A 16,599-nucleotide genomic window follows, 5' to 3' on the forward strand; every position below is an offset into this window, starting at 1 on the left:
AACTTGTGCTAGAGATCGAAGGCTCATATTCGCGTTATCAGTGATCCAAGTACTCCGCAGGTCTAGATACAAATTGCGTAATTCCCTGTAGCACTACAGAGTATGATAAGAGTAAATCCAATACTTCCGCCTGGACCCTTGAATCCAAATCAGGCATATTAAATCTTTCCTATACCCCCTCTACCATTCGAACAATAACCCGCATAGAAACACATGGCATTGAAGCCAATGAATGTTGCAAGCCGCCATAGGCCACTGCAGATTGATGGGGTGGGACAGGATGTGACCCGCCAGTTGAGCTTGCACACGAGCTTTGGTTGGCCAGAGTCTTCCTACCAGGGCCTCCCCAGGTTACCGGCTAACCATCGTGGCGGTCTCCCGCACCGAGAGGGGTCCCGTCTGGGCCGCATGTTAATGCACCAAGTAACATGAGAGCTTTCAAGAAGGGTTCCAAATGCATGCCATTTAGATGAGCCCACAACATGTATGTTTCATGTCATACATAGAGTCCCTGCAAAAGCCACATAAAAGCGACAAAGGCGGGCATCAAACAAGATTTGCCGTTCTGAACGTGTGCATGGCGGCCGTTTAATAGTTGACGGAACGATAATACTCTGACCCCTATCTTTACTGGCCCAACTTAGTACCTGCTAACACAGAATCAACAAGTGTGAGTAAGTGGGTACTTTGACGATTAGCTTTACTCCCATCAGGTATCAGAAAAGTTGTTCAGTGGAAGCATAAGGGACGAAATCAGTGGGTCAGTTTAAGCTACTTAGGATAAACTTCGTAGGCTGTTTATTTTTGTATCATAAAGCTTGAAGGCTAACTTTTCTAGCACCCTCTAGACTCTATCCATCCAACGAGTTGCACTAAATAAATCTCAAGATATGAATTAACTCGACGTTTGTAAAGCTAACGTTAAACTTCTTGGGTCCACTACTTATCATATCCTTCATGACTAGATCTTGGGAGGTAGATTATTAATACGATTTAGTTGCAAAGTGCCGGTCAGATAGTAGTTGGTGGGCGTTCGCTTCGAGTATGTTTGTGATTTCAAGGATATACAGAATAGCTCACACTTAATACCTATGCAAGATCAGAAATGACAATGTATATTCCACACCTGCACCATGTCTGCCGCTATAAAAAGACCAGTTTACACGAATTGCGTTAAGCAAGTTGCATCATAATCTTAAGCCATGCTCCAAAACATAACATACCGTCCATACCCGTCGATAAGAACGAAACATAAAGCCAAATCATCAGTAAGCACAAATGCAACACATTACCATTTCAAACGCCCTCATGATCTTCCAATGTCCAATCTTCAATATCCTAAATACTCGTGATGCAGGCCACTGGACCGACCAATGCGCCATATTGAGACTTTAGACTTGAGGCTGGTTTGCCCCATTGCCGTTGCTTCCCGCAAGTCGCTGACGTTGAAACATAACCCGCTCGTTACAAATGTCGATGAACTCCTCAAACTTCTTAATGATGCCTTCTTTCTCCACAAGTTTTTCTTTTAGTTCACTGATCTCTTTGTCCTTTTCTTCTTCCATTTTTTGCATATCCTCACGAGCCTTGGCAATTTCTCGCCTCAACTCTGCGCGTATGCGGTCTTCGGGAGACTGGTGAGGTTTGCTGTATATGGCTGGTCTGTTCTCGGCAAGACCTGTGGCAACCTTTTGAGGGTTGCGGTTAATAGCCGCGCGAGCATTGTAAATATCGCGGGGCAGGAGGTGACAGTCCGGGTTCTCGGTCTGCAGTATCTGCAGCGTCTCCGAGACGCCAGCGCCTGCTCATTGCAGTTAGTATGGAATCGGTTCTTGTGGTCGATAAACTCACCATTTTCCTTGAGTTGCTTAACAGCAGCGACCATTTTGCTGTCGAGCTTGCGGGCAGCCGGGTGGTGCGAGGGGCTCTCGCTTGGACCGTGATTATGCTGAAGATGAGAAGGGTCTGGGCGATATCGAATTGTCCACTGAGTTCGTTGCTCAATAGCAAAGAAACCGAATGGGCAATCACATTTTCGAGAGGAAGTCTTGCGTTTTCGGCACTCAGGACTGACACGGCTTGGTGGTTTACCAGCACGATCGCAAACAAAAAGGACCTTCTTCAATCCAGGCACAGTCTTTTTCGAACGGCCAATGACGATAGCATAACCGACAGAAGTGCAGTATCGAAGAACAGCCTTTTGGACAGCCTCGAGAGTTGGATAACTCCCACCCTCTGGGGGCGGAGACATCATCTCGCCCAATGGCTGCGTGGGAATATAATTAGGGTCGGCAAGCAGTTTCATATCCAAACCTCCAGACTCTTCACCATTGGCATGACTGTCGATATCCATCGATTCTTCTCCAGCAGCATCCGGTTTCTGCTGTTGTGGCTGCGCCTGCGCCGGTTGCTGGATTGGCTCTATAGGAAGAGGCTGTTGCTTTGGCTGCTGCTGGGCCTGTTGTTGCTGCTGCTGGGCTTGCTGCTGTTGCTGCTGCTGGGCTTGCTGTTTTGCCTGTTGCTGAGCTTGTTGTTGTTGTTGTTGTTGTTGTTGCTGAGCTTGTTGTTGTTGTTGCTGCTGGAGTTGTTGTTGTTGCTGCTGTTGTTGTTGTTGCTGCTGCTGCTGCTGCTGCTGCTGCTGCTGGGCTTGTTGATCTCTCTGCTGCTCTCTTTGTTGATCACGCTGCTTCTGCTGCTTTTGTTGACGGGGCGCTGGCTGCTGATGTGACTGAGCTCTTGGCTGTTCATGCTGTTGTGCGTGCTGGAGCTGTTGTTGCTCTTGTTGGGGGGTGCGGAGCTGCTGCTGCTGGGGGTGTATTTGAGCCTGTTGCTGCTGCTGATGTTGTGGGTGAACTTGCTGCTGATGATGTTGTTGCTGCAGCTGTTGCTGCTGCTGTTGTTGCTGTTGCTGCTGAAGTTGTTGCTGATGCTGCTGCTGCTGCTGCTGCTGTAACTGCTGCTGTTGTTGCAGGTGATGCTGCTGTTGCTGTTGTTGGAATTGTTGCTGCAACTGCTGGTGTGACTGAGCCTGTTGGCTCGACTGCTGAGGCAGGGGGGGTGACGGTGCCTGTGGCTTGACCTGGACTTGGCCAAGCTTTGGTGTTGGCTGAGCTTGTTGAGATTGAGGCCGCTGCTGAGGAGATTGCTGAGCATGATGCTGATGGAGAGTTTGCCGAGGCTGGTTGAGAGGATGAGAGGCATGGCTTAAATGTTGTGGGTGTATCTGCTGTTGCTGCTGAGGATGATGGAGCTGATTGGGCACGACCTGTTGCAAGGTAGGGAACATCATCTGAGAGCGTGACTGTGGTACTCCTCGAGGGTTAGACACATCGAGCGGGTTTGGCACTGCATTTGGCATGTGCGAGGTTGAAGAGCGGGAGGGGCCATTAGAAAGACTCCCGTTCACATGCGTGGGGTTCGAAAACAAATGCTGAGGGTATCCAGTAGGCGGCTGCTGAGGCTGATATGCCTGAGTCTGATATGGAGACGCGGAATGAGGCGCGGGTGATTGTTTGTTCTGCTGGCCCGGATGAGGAGGAGGATATGGGTTGCGGCGAATACTGGCCTGGGGGAAGTTGAGGCCAGTATGGTTATTAGATCCCGGACGCAGACTCGACATGTCGTCTGGTCAGGCCCCGGCAAATGGGCCGGATTATAAACGCGAAGGTATAAACGCGAAAGTAATTGAACAAGCAGAGACTAATGGATAGGCCGGAACTGTTGTTATTGCGTTCGGCAGCGAAGGGCGAGCGAAGTAGGGTGCGATGCGACGTGACGTGACGTGATTTGGATAATCGAGTCGATTTTATAATGGCAGACTTGGTTACGTGACTCTCGCCAACTCTTGATGAAGCTGTCGTGGTCCGTCGTCACGCTCCTCGTGTAGATGTCGTGGCCCCGTTGCCGAAGCCGAAGGCCGTGACGGTGGCCGGTGGCGGTGACGGAGAGCAAAGGACGAACGATGCCGCCGTGACGTTGATATCGCCGGGCACGAGGTACTGCTGATACGGAGCGGAGCGCGGTGGTGTGCGGTGCAGTGTAGTTCAGATTGCGGAGCGTGTGTATGAAGCAAACCCTGGGACCCAGGATCTTTGGGGGTGTCGATAATGAAGCTGGGTTGGGCTGGACTTGGGGGAGGAGGAGGCGTGGAGTCGCGGGTTCTGCAGAGGCGTGGACAGAATTATGGGGATAGGAAAAATTTTGGCCCGCGTTGCGTCTGCCTGCCTGTTTGCCTGGCGTGATCGAGGCCTGGGCGAATGGGGGGGGGTTAAAATTGGCAGGGGAGGGGCGAAGGGAAAACGAGAACCCGGGGGGAAGGAGACAGACAGACAGACGTGCGTGAGTGACTGAGTGAGTGAGAGGGGAGGTGCGATGAGAGTGAGTAGGGAAAAAAAAAAGATGAAGAAGTGGGAGGGCAAGCAAAAGCCGAATGGGTGCAGTGCAATGCAATGCAGTGCAGTAGAACAAAATGGACAGACACCCGACGCCTCTTCTATCACGAGCTACGGTACTGTCCCGCAGCGTACTGTAATGCACTGTCCGTGTCTGCGCTTGTTGTTTGGAAAGGTTTTTAAGTTAGCACGAGTTCTTGAGTCGGGAAAACTGTCAAAAATCGAGTCACAGATGAGATGGGGGGAATGGATGGGATGTGGAAGCGGATGCAGAGACAGGAGGATGGGAGTGAAGAGGGGAATGTGAAGGCTAGAAGGGAGTGGCAGAGGCAATAGCCGTGGACGTGACAGCGGAAGGTGCAGACGCAGGCGCATGCGTAGAATCAGGCGCAGGCTGGTACAGGATTGGTAAGGCGTGTGTGCTCTTGTTTCTTTCAATCTGGGGCTGTCAAATGTTTCCCTATGGAACTGTGGGGGATCTTGCAGCATGGCGCTAGGCCTCTAGTCCCTGTATCGATCACTATCGGGTAACTGGCATGAATTGATAAATAATATTGAGACGCTGTTACATATTTTAGATTGCCTTTATCCTTGTGGCATTTAAAGTCTCAGTATTTTGATAGGGGATTTCTACTAATCCTGTTTGTTTTGTCCTCTAAGTTCTAAGGGTTCTTGAGAACTAAAAGAAGGTATGTATTTTGAGCCGGGATATTTACCTGGGGATAACGTATTATTGCCGAGTCTCTTACTTCTGAGACAGACTTGGATTTAGTGATCGAAATTGGTGATTAGAGTAATGAAATTACCGGGACTCGACTATCTACGCAAGTCAGGGGGTGGCGGTTGTAATGCAACGGTGATTAGAACTCTGCGTTTAAGAGAACCAAGCGACTTTATCTTAATAGACGTTGATGACAATCTTTACGTTACCCTTTGTTAATAAGGTTTCAGCTGTATAAAGTCATACATAACAGCGGCTGTCATGTCTTTTCATCTATCAGTGATGCCCACCTACCAATGTAAAACGGACGATCAATCATCTGAACTATTGTCATCAACTACCATACTGTCTTGACTCATTCATGGTGTTTGTTCCTTGCCACGTGATATGTCTCATCTTTCCTCGATCCTGTCCAATAACTTCGGTGCAGATAGGAAACACTCGCTGGACAGGCGTTCCGTTCCAGTTCAGAACACGTTTAGTCGAAAACGGGAATAGTCAGTTAATGATTGATGTGTCAGGCCTTGGTTCAGCCATAGCGTCACCATATCCAGGAATCTCTTTACTCAATCGATTGCCTACCTACTTCGCTCTAAATTGGCATCTGTCGAATTGGCACTGGTAGATACGTACTTAGTGTATCAAGGAGGAAAGGTTGGAACTATAATCCTTTTATATCACCAAGAGGTCCTGGAACTATTGCTTGTGTATAGACCACGTCTACCTACGCTAGTGGATAGTAGAAAAAATGGCCCCCTATGCCTTAGGGTATAAAAACAAGTAGTCTAAGAACTATAGTCTCAGGAGCATAAAGTGACCTACTAATTTCGTCTCTTATGTTTCTAGCGGTTTAATTTTTCTGATGCCCTGAGGCTACGTTAGTAAATTCTGGAAAGGGAGACAGGGGTTCTCCAAGATCTTGCGTTGCCTTGACCTCAATATGAAGCTTTATGTTACACAAATGGCTGTGGATTTCTCTGTATTCAAACTGTATGGGGCCATATATAAACGACTCTTGGCAGGACCCAACATATTACAATACCCCTTGATGATATCTTCAATTAAAATAAGTACTCCAGTGTCATCAACCACCCAAACGCCGTGTTTTGTCTATAGTTGGTAATAAAGATAATGAAGGGAATGAGGACACAAAGGCTACTCCATAGAACTGACACAACACTTTGTTAATATTCACTTGGGTGTGACTGTTGGCAGTCCTGCTGCCTGGCATCACCTCATCACTCGACTTTCCTCCTCTTGTTCGACCGCTTCCCAGTATCTTGGCCATCTGTGAAATGGCCCTTCTCAATTTGATGCTGCCGCAAATTGTCTGGTCTGTTTTTGTACTGGCTTGTGCATCCAGGGTATTGACAACGGTAGATTATTGGAGGCTTTGTTGAGTGCTGCAATCTCATGTGCTTGGACAGGCTGCAACTAAACCATCTAGGGTCTCCCTTGGGGGTGTAGTTGCAAAGCGTACAGCCTATATCCGACTTTATCTTCGCCGTGGAAGCCGAGGATGCAACCGGAGCCGGCGTAGGTGGCGAATTCGCTGATGTTGGCGTCGCCTGCACCGAGCTGGTGTCTGCAGGTGTGGGAAGTGGTTGAGGGTTCAATGTTCTGGTGTTGATACTACTAGACAAATCCGTATAGTCGAGAGGCTGTCCGGCATCAAATGGAAGATTCTCGCCAAAATCGAACGTTTCTGATGTCGTCGAGTTATTGAAGAAGTCGATATCTTCGTCAAAAGCATACTCCATCACACTATCTGGTAATCCGTTAGGTAGTCCGTTGTCTTGAACATGCTGGGTATTCATCGTCTGCAGGGGTGGGATCATTATCGTCTTTATCAGCTCGACGCCATGGCAGTAATATACAGACCGGAGGTTCCCTCCGGTATCATTTTTGAAATACAGAGGGTCCATCTGATCCCTCACATGGCGTATATAGCCATCAAAGTAGACGTGCGGAGGTAACGACATCTGGACCAAATTGTTTAGCCGTTTAGGAACTCAATAACCGACATATTTAAACTTACCTTTCCGATCTCAATCAAATGAAGTTCCAGACGCCGAGCTGATAAGAATTCGGAATTGACGCGCTGTATAAGGTTGTTCAGGGCTGTTGCAAAGTGACCGTAATGAGTGTAAAATTGAAACTTGTCTTCGAGAGTGAGACTTGCTTGTTGTGAATCTATATGCATGCTCATGGCGAAATGCTCCAGGTATAGCTGAGAGGTATGGATGACAACGTCATCAACAACGTTCAAGGTAGCAAGTTCCAATTGATCCAGGAAGTATTTTGCAGCAAATACCAATGAGTCGGCATCAGACTCGTGCATGTTTGAAAATCTGTGTTCTTTTCCTTTGAGACTCGACGAGCGTGAAATTGTAAAGGACGTCTTAGCCCGCACAATGTTAACAACATCAGCATCAGACATCGCAGCTGGTTTCCAGAGAGCTTTGACAACCTGTATATACATTCGACGATCTTCTCGGGAAAACAAAGTGCTGTATGACATTGCCTGGCCGAATAGTTCTGCAGATCGATTGGTTGCATCTTGTTCATGAGCAATGAGGGAGAAGCAGTAGCATAGGTGAACAAAAGACAGAATGTCTATGGGAACAGTGGGCTGACGGCCTTCAATGATATTGACGAGAATTTGGAGGCCATTTGCAGCTATCGTCTCGGTAGATAAGCTTTTGAGCTGTGTGGCAAGAGGGTTTTTGGTAACATGATCGAGTTTGCTCATAGAATCGGCGACATGCAGCTTGAGAGTACTCCATATTGTACTGATTAGAGATCGAGGGTTGTGATATGAGCTGGCTGTTGGTTGTGGTAGAGTGGAAGCCATTGGTGGTGACATGACCGTATGGTCATTGGTAAGGGCGAGGTTCGACTCAAGATCGAAGTCGGTGGGAAGCGAAGAGTCATTCAAAGTAAAGACTGGCTGGACAAGAGCAAGAGGGTCGTGAAAGGTGTCGTCAGAAGGCAAGGCACCCAACATTGGGAAGTCTGTGGGGCACTCGCGCGGGTGGGAGTCATAGGACGAGTCTGCCTTTTTGTCCAACGACTCCCAGCCCTTAGCCGCGGGTGCCTTGCGAGATATGGCGAACGAGTTTGCCCTGAGGAGGCCTCCTGGGCTTCCAAATCCATTCTCAGATGAACGGAAGTCCGAATCAAACACTGGTGCACTTGCCCATTGATCAGAGTATGCTGAGATAGGGGAGATGTTGTAGCTCTCTTTGCTAAATGTAGTGTCTGTGGTGTTTGTGCTCGAAGTTGAGTTTGTACTGGCTGTCGACCGAACTGAGGTGCTGGGTGCCACTTGGCCCTTGCTACGCCTCTTTTGTTCTCGTCGATACTCTTCCAGACCTGCTGTGTGAAGTTGAAGGGTGGGCCTTCCCAAAGCCGTGTTGCAACCAGTGTCTGTGAGGCTTACAGGATGAACTGTGCCTGGTGGGAACATGAATTCAAAGGGCTCACCAGGAGCTGCATCTGATTCGAGCTCTGCGGGGTGATTAGGCAGAGCCCGATTTTGGACAGGCAACGATGAGATGTATGGGGTGGGCATGGGGGCCAAATCGGGTTCTGCCTCATTCTCATGATCATCCTCTATGATAGAATGGAGAGCTAGACCACTGGAGCCTATCTCATGAATCTCGTTCGAGGGGAGCTCAAGTTCGTTCGGAGCCACAGCTAAATCATAGCTAGGTGGTGCCTCAGGATCACCAAGGTCGAGGTCGAGATCAAAATCCGGTAGGGTTGAGTGCTTGGACTTGTGACCGAGAGAGTTGAAGAAGCTCTTTGCCATGGACAATATCTTTCTTCGTCTAGAAGGATGTCCTAGGCACCTTTTGCATTTGGAGTCGTTGAAACGCTCGGATTTTCCACAGTCGTAGCACCAATACTCACTCGAGGATAGCCAGCTGCATGAGTATAAATGCTGGAGCATGAGTTCGTGGTTGGCAAATCGCTTGCGGCATCGCAGCATAGGACACTCCAGCTTCTCCTGGGGAGTCAGTTTGTCGCATGCATTCCGCTTGACGGCAGCCCAGACGATGAATCGATGAAGAGCACAGTCGTCACTCGAGGTATCGCGGGTCCTGTTTGCCAATGAGCCGGGAGTTGAATTTGACGATATGGTGAAAGGAAAGTTCGTCTCTTACACGCAACTTGATGATACTTCACTGTCGTATGACACAACAGACGAAGCAGAAGAGGAGGATGAGTCGATACTGAATCGCCTCAGACTTATTCGATGGCTCGGACTTCGAGCAAGTCGCCGTAGGGCTGAAGATCCTGAGCTAGGATTTATACTGTCCACTGATAGACGAGTTTTTGAATCCATTTTGGGCGTCGATAAATATGAATAAAAATAGAATCTGATTCTTTTCAAGATGCCCCTAGATTCTGCTAATGGGGTAGGGGTTTGAAGGTTAGGTTAGGTTTCTCTGCACTGCTACAGATGGAGTCAACATGAACAATTTCAAGTAGGCACCATAGGGTAGAGGTGGAATGAAATGGGAGCGGATCAGATAACAAGTACAGCAGTGCCGAGATGAATTGAGCGTTATACACCAGACATGGTTGTTGTGGTCTTTTTCTTCTCGTCTTTTGTTATAATACCACTGAGAGATGAATCAAAGAACGGGAGGCAGCTCGTGGAGATGCTGTCCTAGAGCGAATAAGACGGGAGGGTGTAGGACTCGAGGCCTGGGCTAGGACTAGGACTTGGGACGGAGCTTGGAGCTTGCGGCTCGGAAGGGACGTGATTGTGGAGGTCGAATGAATGGGGTTGGATTGGACCCATACCATGCAAGTAATAAGTCACCTCTTCGTGGTAGGTAGGTACCTACATAAGGCGATACAGCCTAGGAACTACAAATGAAGTTTCGATATAGCCGGGTTGCATTGAGAGTTCTTTCTTCCTTTGATAGCTGTGCTGGTTTGACTAAAATGTCCTTCTACCGAGAGATGTCGGTCAGTACAGTAAGAAAGTGGTCAACTGGAGCAGAAATCAGACTTGCCATCAGCCTCGCACAGCTCACTCAGAATGGAAGTGCTGCATCAGTAAAACCACAACCCATGGGTCACATCCCCCACCTCGATTCCTTGCTTATCCCTGCTAGTTGGTCCGAGTGGCTTAGGAGGTAGGCAGCGAGGCGGACACAGCTCCTGGCCCCCAAGGCAATCAATCGTACAGAGAGGGAGGCAGACAGACATAACATCATGCTAATGACGACAATGGTTCTCTTGTTGTCTTGACTTTGATTCTCCCGTCTAGTGAGTAGCAGCAAAATTGACCTCCTAAGTCTTAGGATATAAAAATAAGTAGTCTCAAGAACTATAGTCTAAGGGGCATATAGTGACCTACTAATTTCGTCTCTTATGCTTCCAGCGGTCAATTTTGTTATTTTTATTTTTTTAATACCCTGAGGCCCATCTTCTTCAAGCGGTGCATGCCTCTTGATCTAGTTTCCGTTCCTTGTAATATTGATCTAGTTTGGTTTGTTACAAAGTTTCCGGCTAGTGAGTTGCGTCACACCGGCAGGTCTTACCTCAGCAGACTAGCTCCCCAAAAACGTTATTGAATCAGGCCATGCTTTATCGTTTTGAATCAATGGATTTATGCCAGGATAGATATATTTGTGTTGGTAATAGGTAACCAACCTATCGTCTCCGTCTTTGGCAATCGAGACAACTGTGGTACGAATCCTGCCTGTCTGTGTATGCCAGTTTATAGGGTAAACTCCATGAAATTTAATGTGAGGTGTTTTGTATTTGACTTTCTTATGAAATTCCCTGTCATATATTCTACCCAAACTATGATAACCATAACTACACCATCGGCACAATTCACCTCCGTCCGCATTCTAACATGCAGGAACATCCATTGCAGCAAGAATGCCACTGGACTGCATAAAGCTTACCAGTCACCACTCAATCACATTCGGGGCCTTGGCGAGCGTGTGCCTCCATGACCTGCTTGAGTATTAACACCAGGCGTTGTGTAACAGCTTGCCAACACAATCTCACTTGATTTTTCACCAGGCAGTCCATTTGTCCTTGTTATCCGCGCAATATTTTATACAAAAGTTATTGACAAAAGAACAAGGGAGCTCGCTGATTGCTCCAGTAAGGCTATGCTATATCTGTACATATAAACAATTTCTATAATTCCTGCGACCGTGCTTCGTCAGTAGTCGACCTGTTAGGCTTGCTCTTCTTCTCCATAACTCCCTTCAGTACGCGCAACTTTTCCTCGGTGACCCGGATCGCCTCTTTCACTTCCCTTTCGCCCATGCGAGTTGTACGCAAGTTCTCTTCCACTGTCTTTGGCTCCATGGCTCTCTTTCGCACACCAGCGTTATCGTTGTGCAGACGATCCATTCCGACACGCTCTTCTAACCAATCCCAAAGCTCGCTGTCCTCCCGTCGCCACATCTCTTCGTACGCCGCAATCCTATCAGGACGGTAAATGCCCCCAAGTTCGTGACCGTAAGAAGCGTTTCGGCTGGGGCTGAAACCGAAACCAAACCACATGGCAACCAGTAAGCCCACCAAGAGCCCATACATAACGTTGCCAGTAAGAAGAGGCTGAATTATATCGCCAATGGGCTCCAGAATTCCCCTCACTGGTTCCAGAACACCCCAGTCCGCCTGGACAGGGCGTTTGGGTGCGGCGTTAGTCTCGACAACGCCAGTGGTCGACTGCGACTGCTTAGCCTTCTTGCCCTTCTTCCTCCCTCCCTTAGATCCTGGACCTTGGGGCATCGTGCCCTGTGGCTTGGATGACACCGCAGCCTTGATAGCTGCAAACAAATCCTTGCCGTAGGTGGTCTGGCCATCGGTGGCGCCTTTCTCGATTGGACCTAAATAAATCATATTAGCATTTGCTTTGGAAAACCTGAACAGAAGTTTTGGTTACCTTTCAGCCAACTCTTGCCAGACCATTCGATTGTACAGTTCATCTGCACCCTAGTGGCATTGTTCTCAGCCCAAGAGAGGCAGTATCTGGTTTTCACAGCAAACACGTTTCCACTTGGCACGTCTGGCGTCTGAGTTGAACATGTGAGGTTGACAGATTTCTCGAGGTCAAGAGTTTCTATCGTCTCCGAGGTAATGGTCTTGGTTTGTTTTGGTCCAATTGATCCATACAGCGGCTTGATGTATGAGAATGTTCGAGTTCTGTTGTCGAGGGTCAGGCCCTTCTTGTCTTCCATTTGCAAGTCCAAGCACTTCTGCTCCCCTGATAGCCAGTTAGACATAAAGGTAACAGACGCCGGGCCAAACATTAGGTTGTAAACCTTGCCGAGAGGTGCTGGGATGATGTCGTCTCCGACGATTCTGTCATAATGCGACGCCGAATCACCACAGTCAGTGGGCGCATGCGTTGCTGGACCCGGAAAGTCCGTAGCCCCTCCAGATCCAGCAGGTGCCTCTTCAGGAACAGGCCCGCTTGGGAGCGCTGCTCCCGATGCTTTCCTTGAGGCAGTCTTCTCAACATCGGCATCGGCACCGTTGGCCTCGGCAGCTACGCTGGCATTGTGCATCTCTTCGTGAACATCCTCGTCGTAGTATTCCTCCTCCTCATCGCTATCATCCTCTGTTTCTGAGCCCTCCTGGATCCCGTCCTCAGCAACGGGCTCAGCATCTACCTTTTCTGTTTTATCACCGCCGGTGCCCTCAAGCCTGACACCGTTGAGTGTACTTTTCAAGGTAGGGTGCCCCAGTTTCCAGATATTGACGATTAAATCATACGTAGCATCTCGGCTAGTAAAACTAGCAAAGATATGTTTGGCATGCAATGTTGAAATCATGAGTCCGTTTTTGAATAGAAGCGCGGTACTTCGCTTCTCGACAGACACTATCTCATCAAAGCTCATGACAAGGGTTGTGGTCCAACCAAAAATATTACTACTGAAGCAGAGATGGCCCTCTGAGACATAAAGCCGTCCGTGCGCCAGAATCTCTCTTTGCAAAGCACAGCTATAGTCTTCAATAAGATAGTCATCGTCTGGAACACTCTTGAACAGATCATGGAAGTCACGATTTCGCTTCTTACTGGCAATGGCAAATCCTGTAAGTTTAGGAGCGCTCAAGTTGGGATGCGCCAATGAACTATTGGCAGCAGCGATCGCAGCACCTATGGTGGTGCCAGTAGTGACTGAGCTTCCGCGTTTCCTGTGGTTTTGCCGCAGAGCACTTCGGATGCTGGACGTTCGTTGCACGCCATTCTCTTTGTTCGTGTAGTCGGGTGGAGGAGGAGTGCGTTCGCGGCTCATAGGCTCGTATAGTGAACGCGGGCGGCTTGACGACTCATCCGGAGCAAAGTCTACAGGGCTGATGGGGGAATCAACGGGGGCCGATTCAGACCGAGCGCGTGTGTCCACATCAGGGAACCTGGCATTGACCGGGGACGCAACAAGGCTGGGTGCTTCAGCAAGCCCAAGTTGGCTGAGACTTAACTCGCCAGCCCCAATTGTAGACACCGCGGACTTTCTGTTGCTTTCCTTCTTGTCTGCCATCTCTGCCGTAGTGAGAGTAGGTTCGGCGTCGTCTTTGGCGCTGTCAAGTTCGGGCTGTTCCTGGATATTCTGGGATACGCTTCGACCCTTGTTTCCACCGATATTCAGGCTGGTGTTACTTAATGTGTTGGCAGCGTTCTGAGCAGCCGATATCATAGAAGAGAAGAAGCCACCTGAAGGGTTCGGGTTTGCGTTTGGCGTCGCCTCACCACTTTCTGGGGTCGGCGTCAACGGGGCGGAGACAATGTGAGAGAGTTTGCTGGGGCCGATGTTTTGTGAATTGGATCGACTCCTTCTGTTCGCGCTCATGCTTTGCGAGGAAGGTCGGCCATTTGCACCCGAGCTACTTGTCGGACTACCCCAGAAGGATTTCCGTTCAGGAGACGACTGACCGGATCTGTTGGGAAACTCGGTAGGCGTAGGTGGAGTGTTTACTATAACAGGCGCCGGCTTGTCACCAGTCGGAGGGGTTCGTGGAGGAATATTCGTGTCAACCTTGGGTTGGACTCTCGCTCGCCGTTCGGGCGAAGCAACTTTGGCTGCAGCTGGTGGCTCGAGGACGGGGAATCTCTGCGTAAAATCAGGGTCCACCGATAGGGTGGGCTGTTGTTCGTCGTGACTCTCGAGGGGTTCGCTCACTGGTCGACGTTCAGGACTTGAGCTGTTTCCGGAACTCTTCTTGGGTTTAAAAATGTCCTTCAATCTACCACCTGGCGAAGGAGAGCGTCGAGTAGAACTTTGAGGGGGAAGCAAGCCCGTCTTACTCCGACCAATCCGGGGATCCTTGAAGTCGGCCGAATCGAGAGCCGTTGGTGGAAACGTGGACGACTTTGATGTACTGCTGTTGGAGTCGTGATCCGAAGCTGGCGGCTGAGATTCCGGTTGATACTTGGTTTGTATGATTGCAGAATTTGTGGTCAAATGGCCGATTTGAGAAGGATGTGTCGAGAAAGGTGGTGGATGTCGAGAGTTGGACCTAGTAAGCAGTGACGATGATTCCAGTTAGATTGATCAGATTGACAGAGCACAGACGGTAGCATGAATAAGTGGAGTTTGATAGGGAGGTGGACACGGGAAGACGGCAGATGAACCAGGCCAAGCCAGCTGAGCCCGATGAGATGTTTGCTGGAGAGGAGACGAAACAAAACCGAAAGAGAGAGAACAGATGACAACCAACAAAGGTGAAGCGCCTTGTGGAGCTTTGATCTCTCATCTTTTTAGTGTGATACGATTCATATGTGTCTCCTTTTGGTGTCATCTTAATTAAGCATGGATGTCGCAGAACACCCAACCGAGGGGTCTCAGCCTCGTAGCTGTTCCCGCGCAACAAACATAGACAAAACATGCCGGATCAGGACAATCATCGTCATAAGAATCAAGGCAATGACGACAGACAAGGAAAAAAGCCCGAATATGGAGCTAGGACAGAAGGGAGGGAAAGAGATGAGAAAGTTTAAAACTCACGAGTCGTTTCCATCAGATTCGTAGGACCGATGGCCTTGGCTTGTACCCTCGTCCTCGTCACCCCCAATATGCCCAGAGCGGGTGCCGTCGCTTTCTAAAGTTTCGCGACTGGATTGCGAATGGGCAAAAACACTAGAATCGTCAAGCGAAAACCCTGCCGCTTCCCGATCTTGTTTTCTTCGAAGGCGCTTGGAAGATATTGACTTGGGCAACAGCTTATTCAGACCAGAGTTGCTACTGTTATCCAAGTTTGTTGTCATTGTCGCAGTCGCAGTCGCCGCGCGCCGACGGGACTGGCCGTTCGAGATCGAATATGATGGGAGAAAAAGTTTCGCTAGTGCCTAGGTACTCGTATTGTCGATGTGTTTGTTGCAGCGGCGATCCCTGAGAAACAGATGCTATGACGGTAGAATAGAGCTCGTAAGAAAGTTGTATGACGCTGGTGTAGAGTGTCTAAGAAGAAGAGAAGGAGTAGAAGGCAAACTATGCGGAAAACAATAAGCCGCTCTAATCTCTGATAGGCGATAAAGGTCAAAAATATAGATCGAGAGGTCGTGAGGGCTTGTAGTTGGGATCAAGAGAAGGAAGAAGCCAGCAAGGATAAAAGAGTTGACGTCGTTGGTTTGTTCTAGCTCAAATGATGGTTAATCGTGACAGGCCAGACTACGGGCGACCTGGAGGTCCTGGGCCACACCAAGTTGGGCCAAGTGCTTGATTTGGTTTCTGTAGAATTCCTCACTCGATTGGTAAAGTATCCAACTTCAACCGCATGCGTTGCTTCCAATTTGTGACATGTAGAGCAATATTATATACAGTAGTAGAGTATTTAACCGTGGCTATTTTGGAAAAGGGATAATTAGTCTGCGATGGCCCTGGTTGTCAGCGCAAAATTGTCTTCTTTCGGTTCGTGTACCTCCTCACTCAAGTGTAAGCTCTAAGTTGGAACCGACAAACCAAGCCCGCGTATAAACCCCCTGCGCTGGGGCCGCTTTGTGAACCAATCATGGTACGTGCAGTTGACAAGATGGAGATTCGTCCTGATCCTTGCTGAAGTTCTCACCAAATAATAATGAATGTGGACTACGGAGTAGATTGCGTGGCGCAGCAAGGGAACCCCCATCGAGTATCCAGTGTAAGATGTCCTTATAGCTGGGTACCTACCTATTCATAGAATTTCACTAGGGGTATAAAGGAGGTCGAGCGAGTTCGGGGTTCTAAGAAAGGTAACACAGATGTTTTACACGTTAGTTGGCCCGTAGATTCGGGTCTTTCGTTGGATTCGTCCCCGATCTACAGAGTACGGATACGGACAACGTTAAAACCAGCCCTTTGTCTCCCTTTCTCATCTATGGGGGGCCATCGATCGGCCCGAGCCCTTGAGGTGGCATTGCTAGTGTGGTGGAGGACCAACAGTATAAGCTCACATCAGCCTGTTAGTTGCGCAACTTGAAACATTACTGTACATAAATATCTGTACTGTTTATTACTCTGG

The 16,599-nt window shown here is 48.9% G+C and overlaps 2 protein-coding genes across 2 annotated transcripts; both read right to left on the reverse strand.

Moving 5' to 3' along the window:
• Positions 1 to 6,350: 6,350 nt before the first annotated feature.
• Positions 6,351 to 9,463, reverse strand: EDB82DRAFT_547315 (uncharacterized protein; the record flags this gene model as incomplete). The annotated part of the gene is made up of 4 exons (XM_065609494.1): positions 6,351 to 7,094; positions 7,151 to 8,958; positions 9,028 to 9,218; positions 9,282 to 9,463. The coding sequence occupies 4 exons, from the start codon at positions 9,461 to 9,463 to the stop codon at positions 6,351 to 6,353; spliced, it is 2,925 nt and encodes a 974-aa protein (XP_065464157.1).
• A 1,823-nt stretch (positions 9,464 to 11,286) lies between these two features.
• EDB82DRAFT_547316 (uncharacterized protein) lies at positions 11,287 to 15,367 on the reverse strand (the record flags this gene model as incomplete). The annotated part of the gene is made up of 3 exons (XM_025728450.1): positions 11,287 to 11,987; positions 12,044 to 14,619; positions 15,108 to 15,367. 3 exons carry the CDS (start codon positions 15,365 to 15,367, stop codon positions 11,287 to 11,289), a joined length of 3,537 nt encoding a protein of 1,178 aa, XP_025582815.1.
• Between the last annotated feature and the right edge of the window lie 1,232 nt (positions 15,368 to 16,599).

The sequence above is a fragment of the Fusarium venenatum genome, assembly GCF_020744135.1.
Source record: "Fusarium venenatum strain MPI-CAGE-CH-0201 chromosome Unknown EDB82scaffold_3, whole genome shotgun sequence".
In the NCBI taxonomy this organism is placed as follows: domain Eukaryota; kingdom Fungi; phylum Ascomycota; class Sordariomycetes; order Hypocreales; family Nectriaceae; genus Fusarium; species Fusarium venenatum.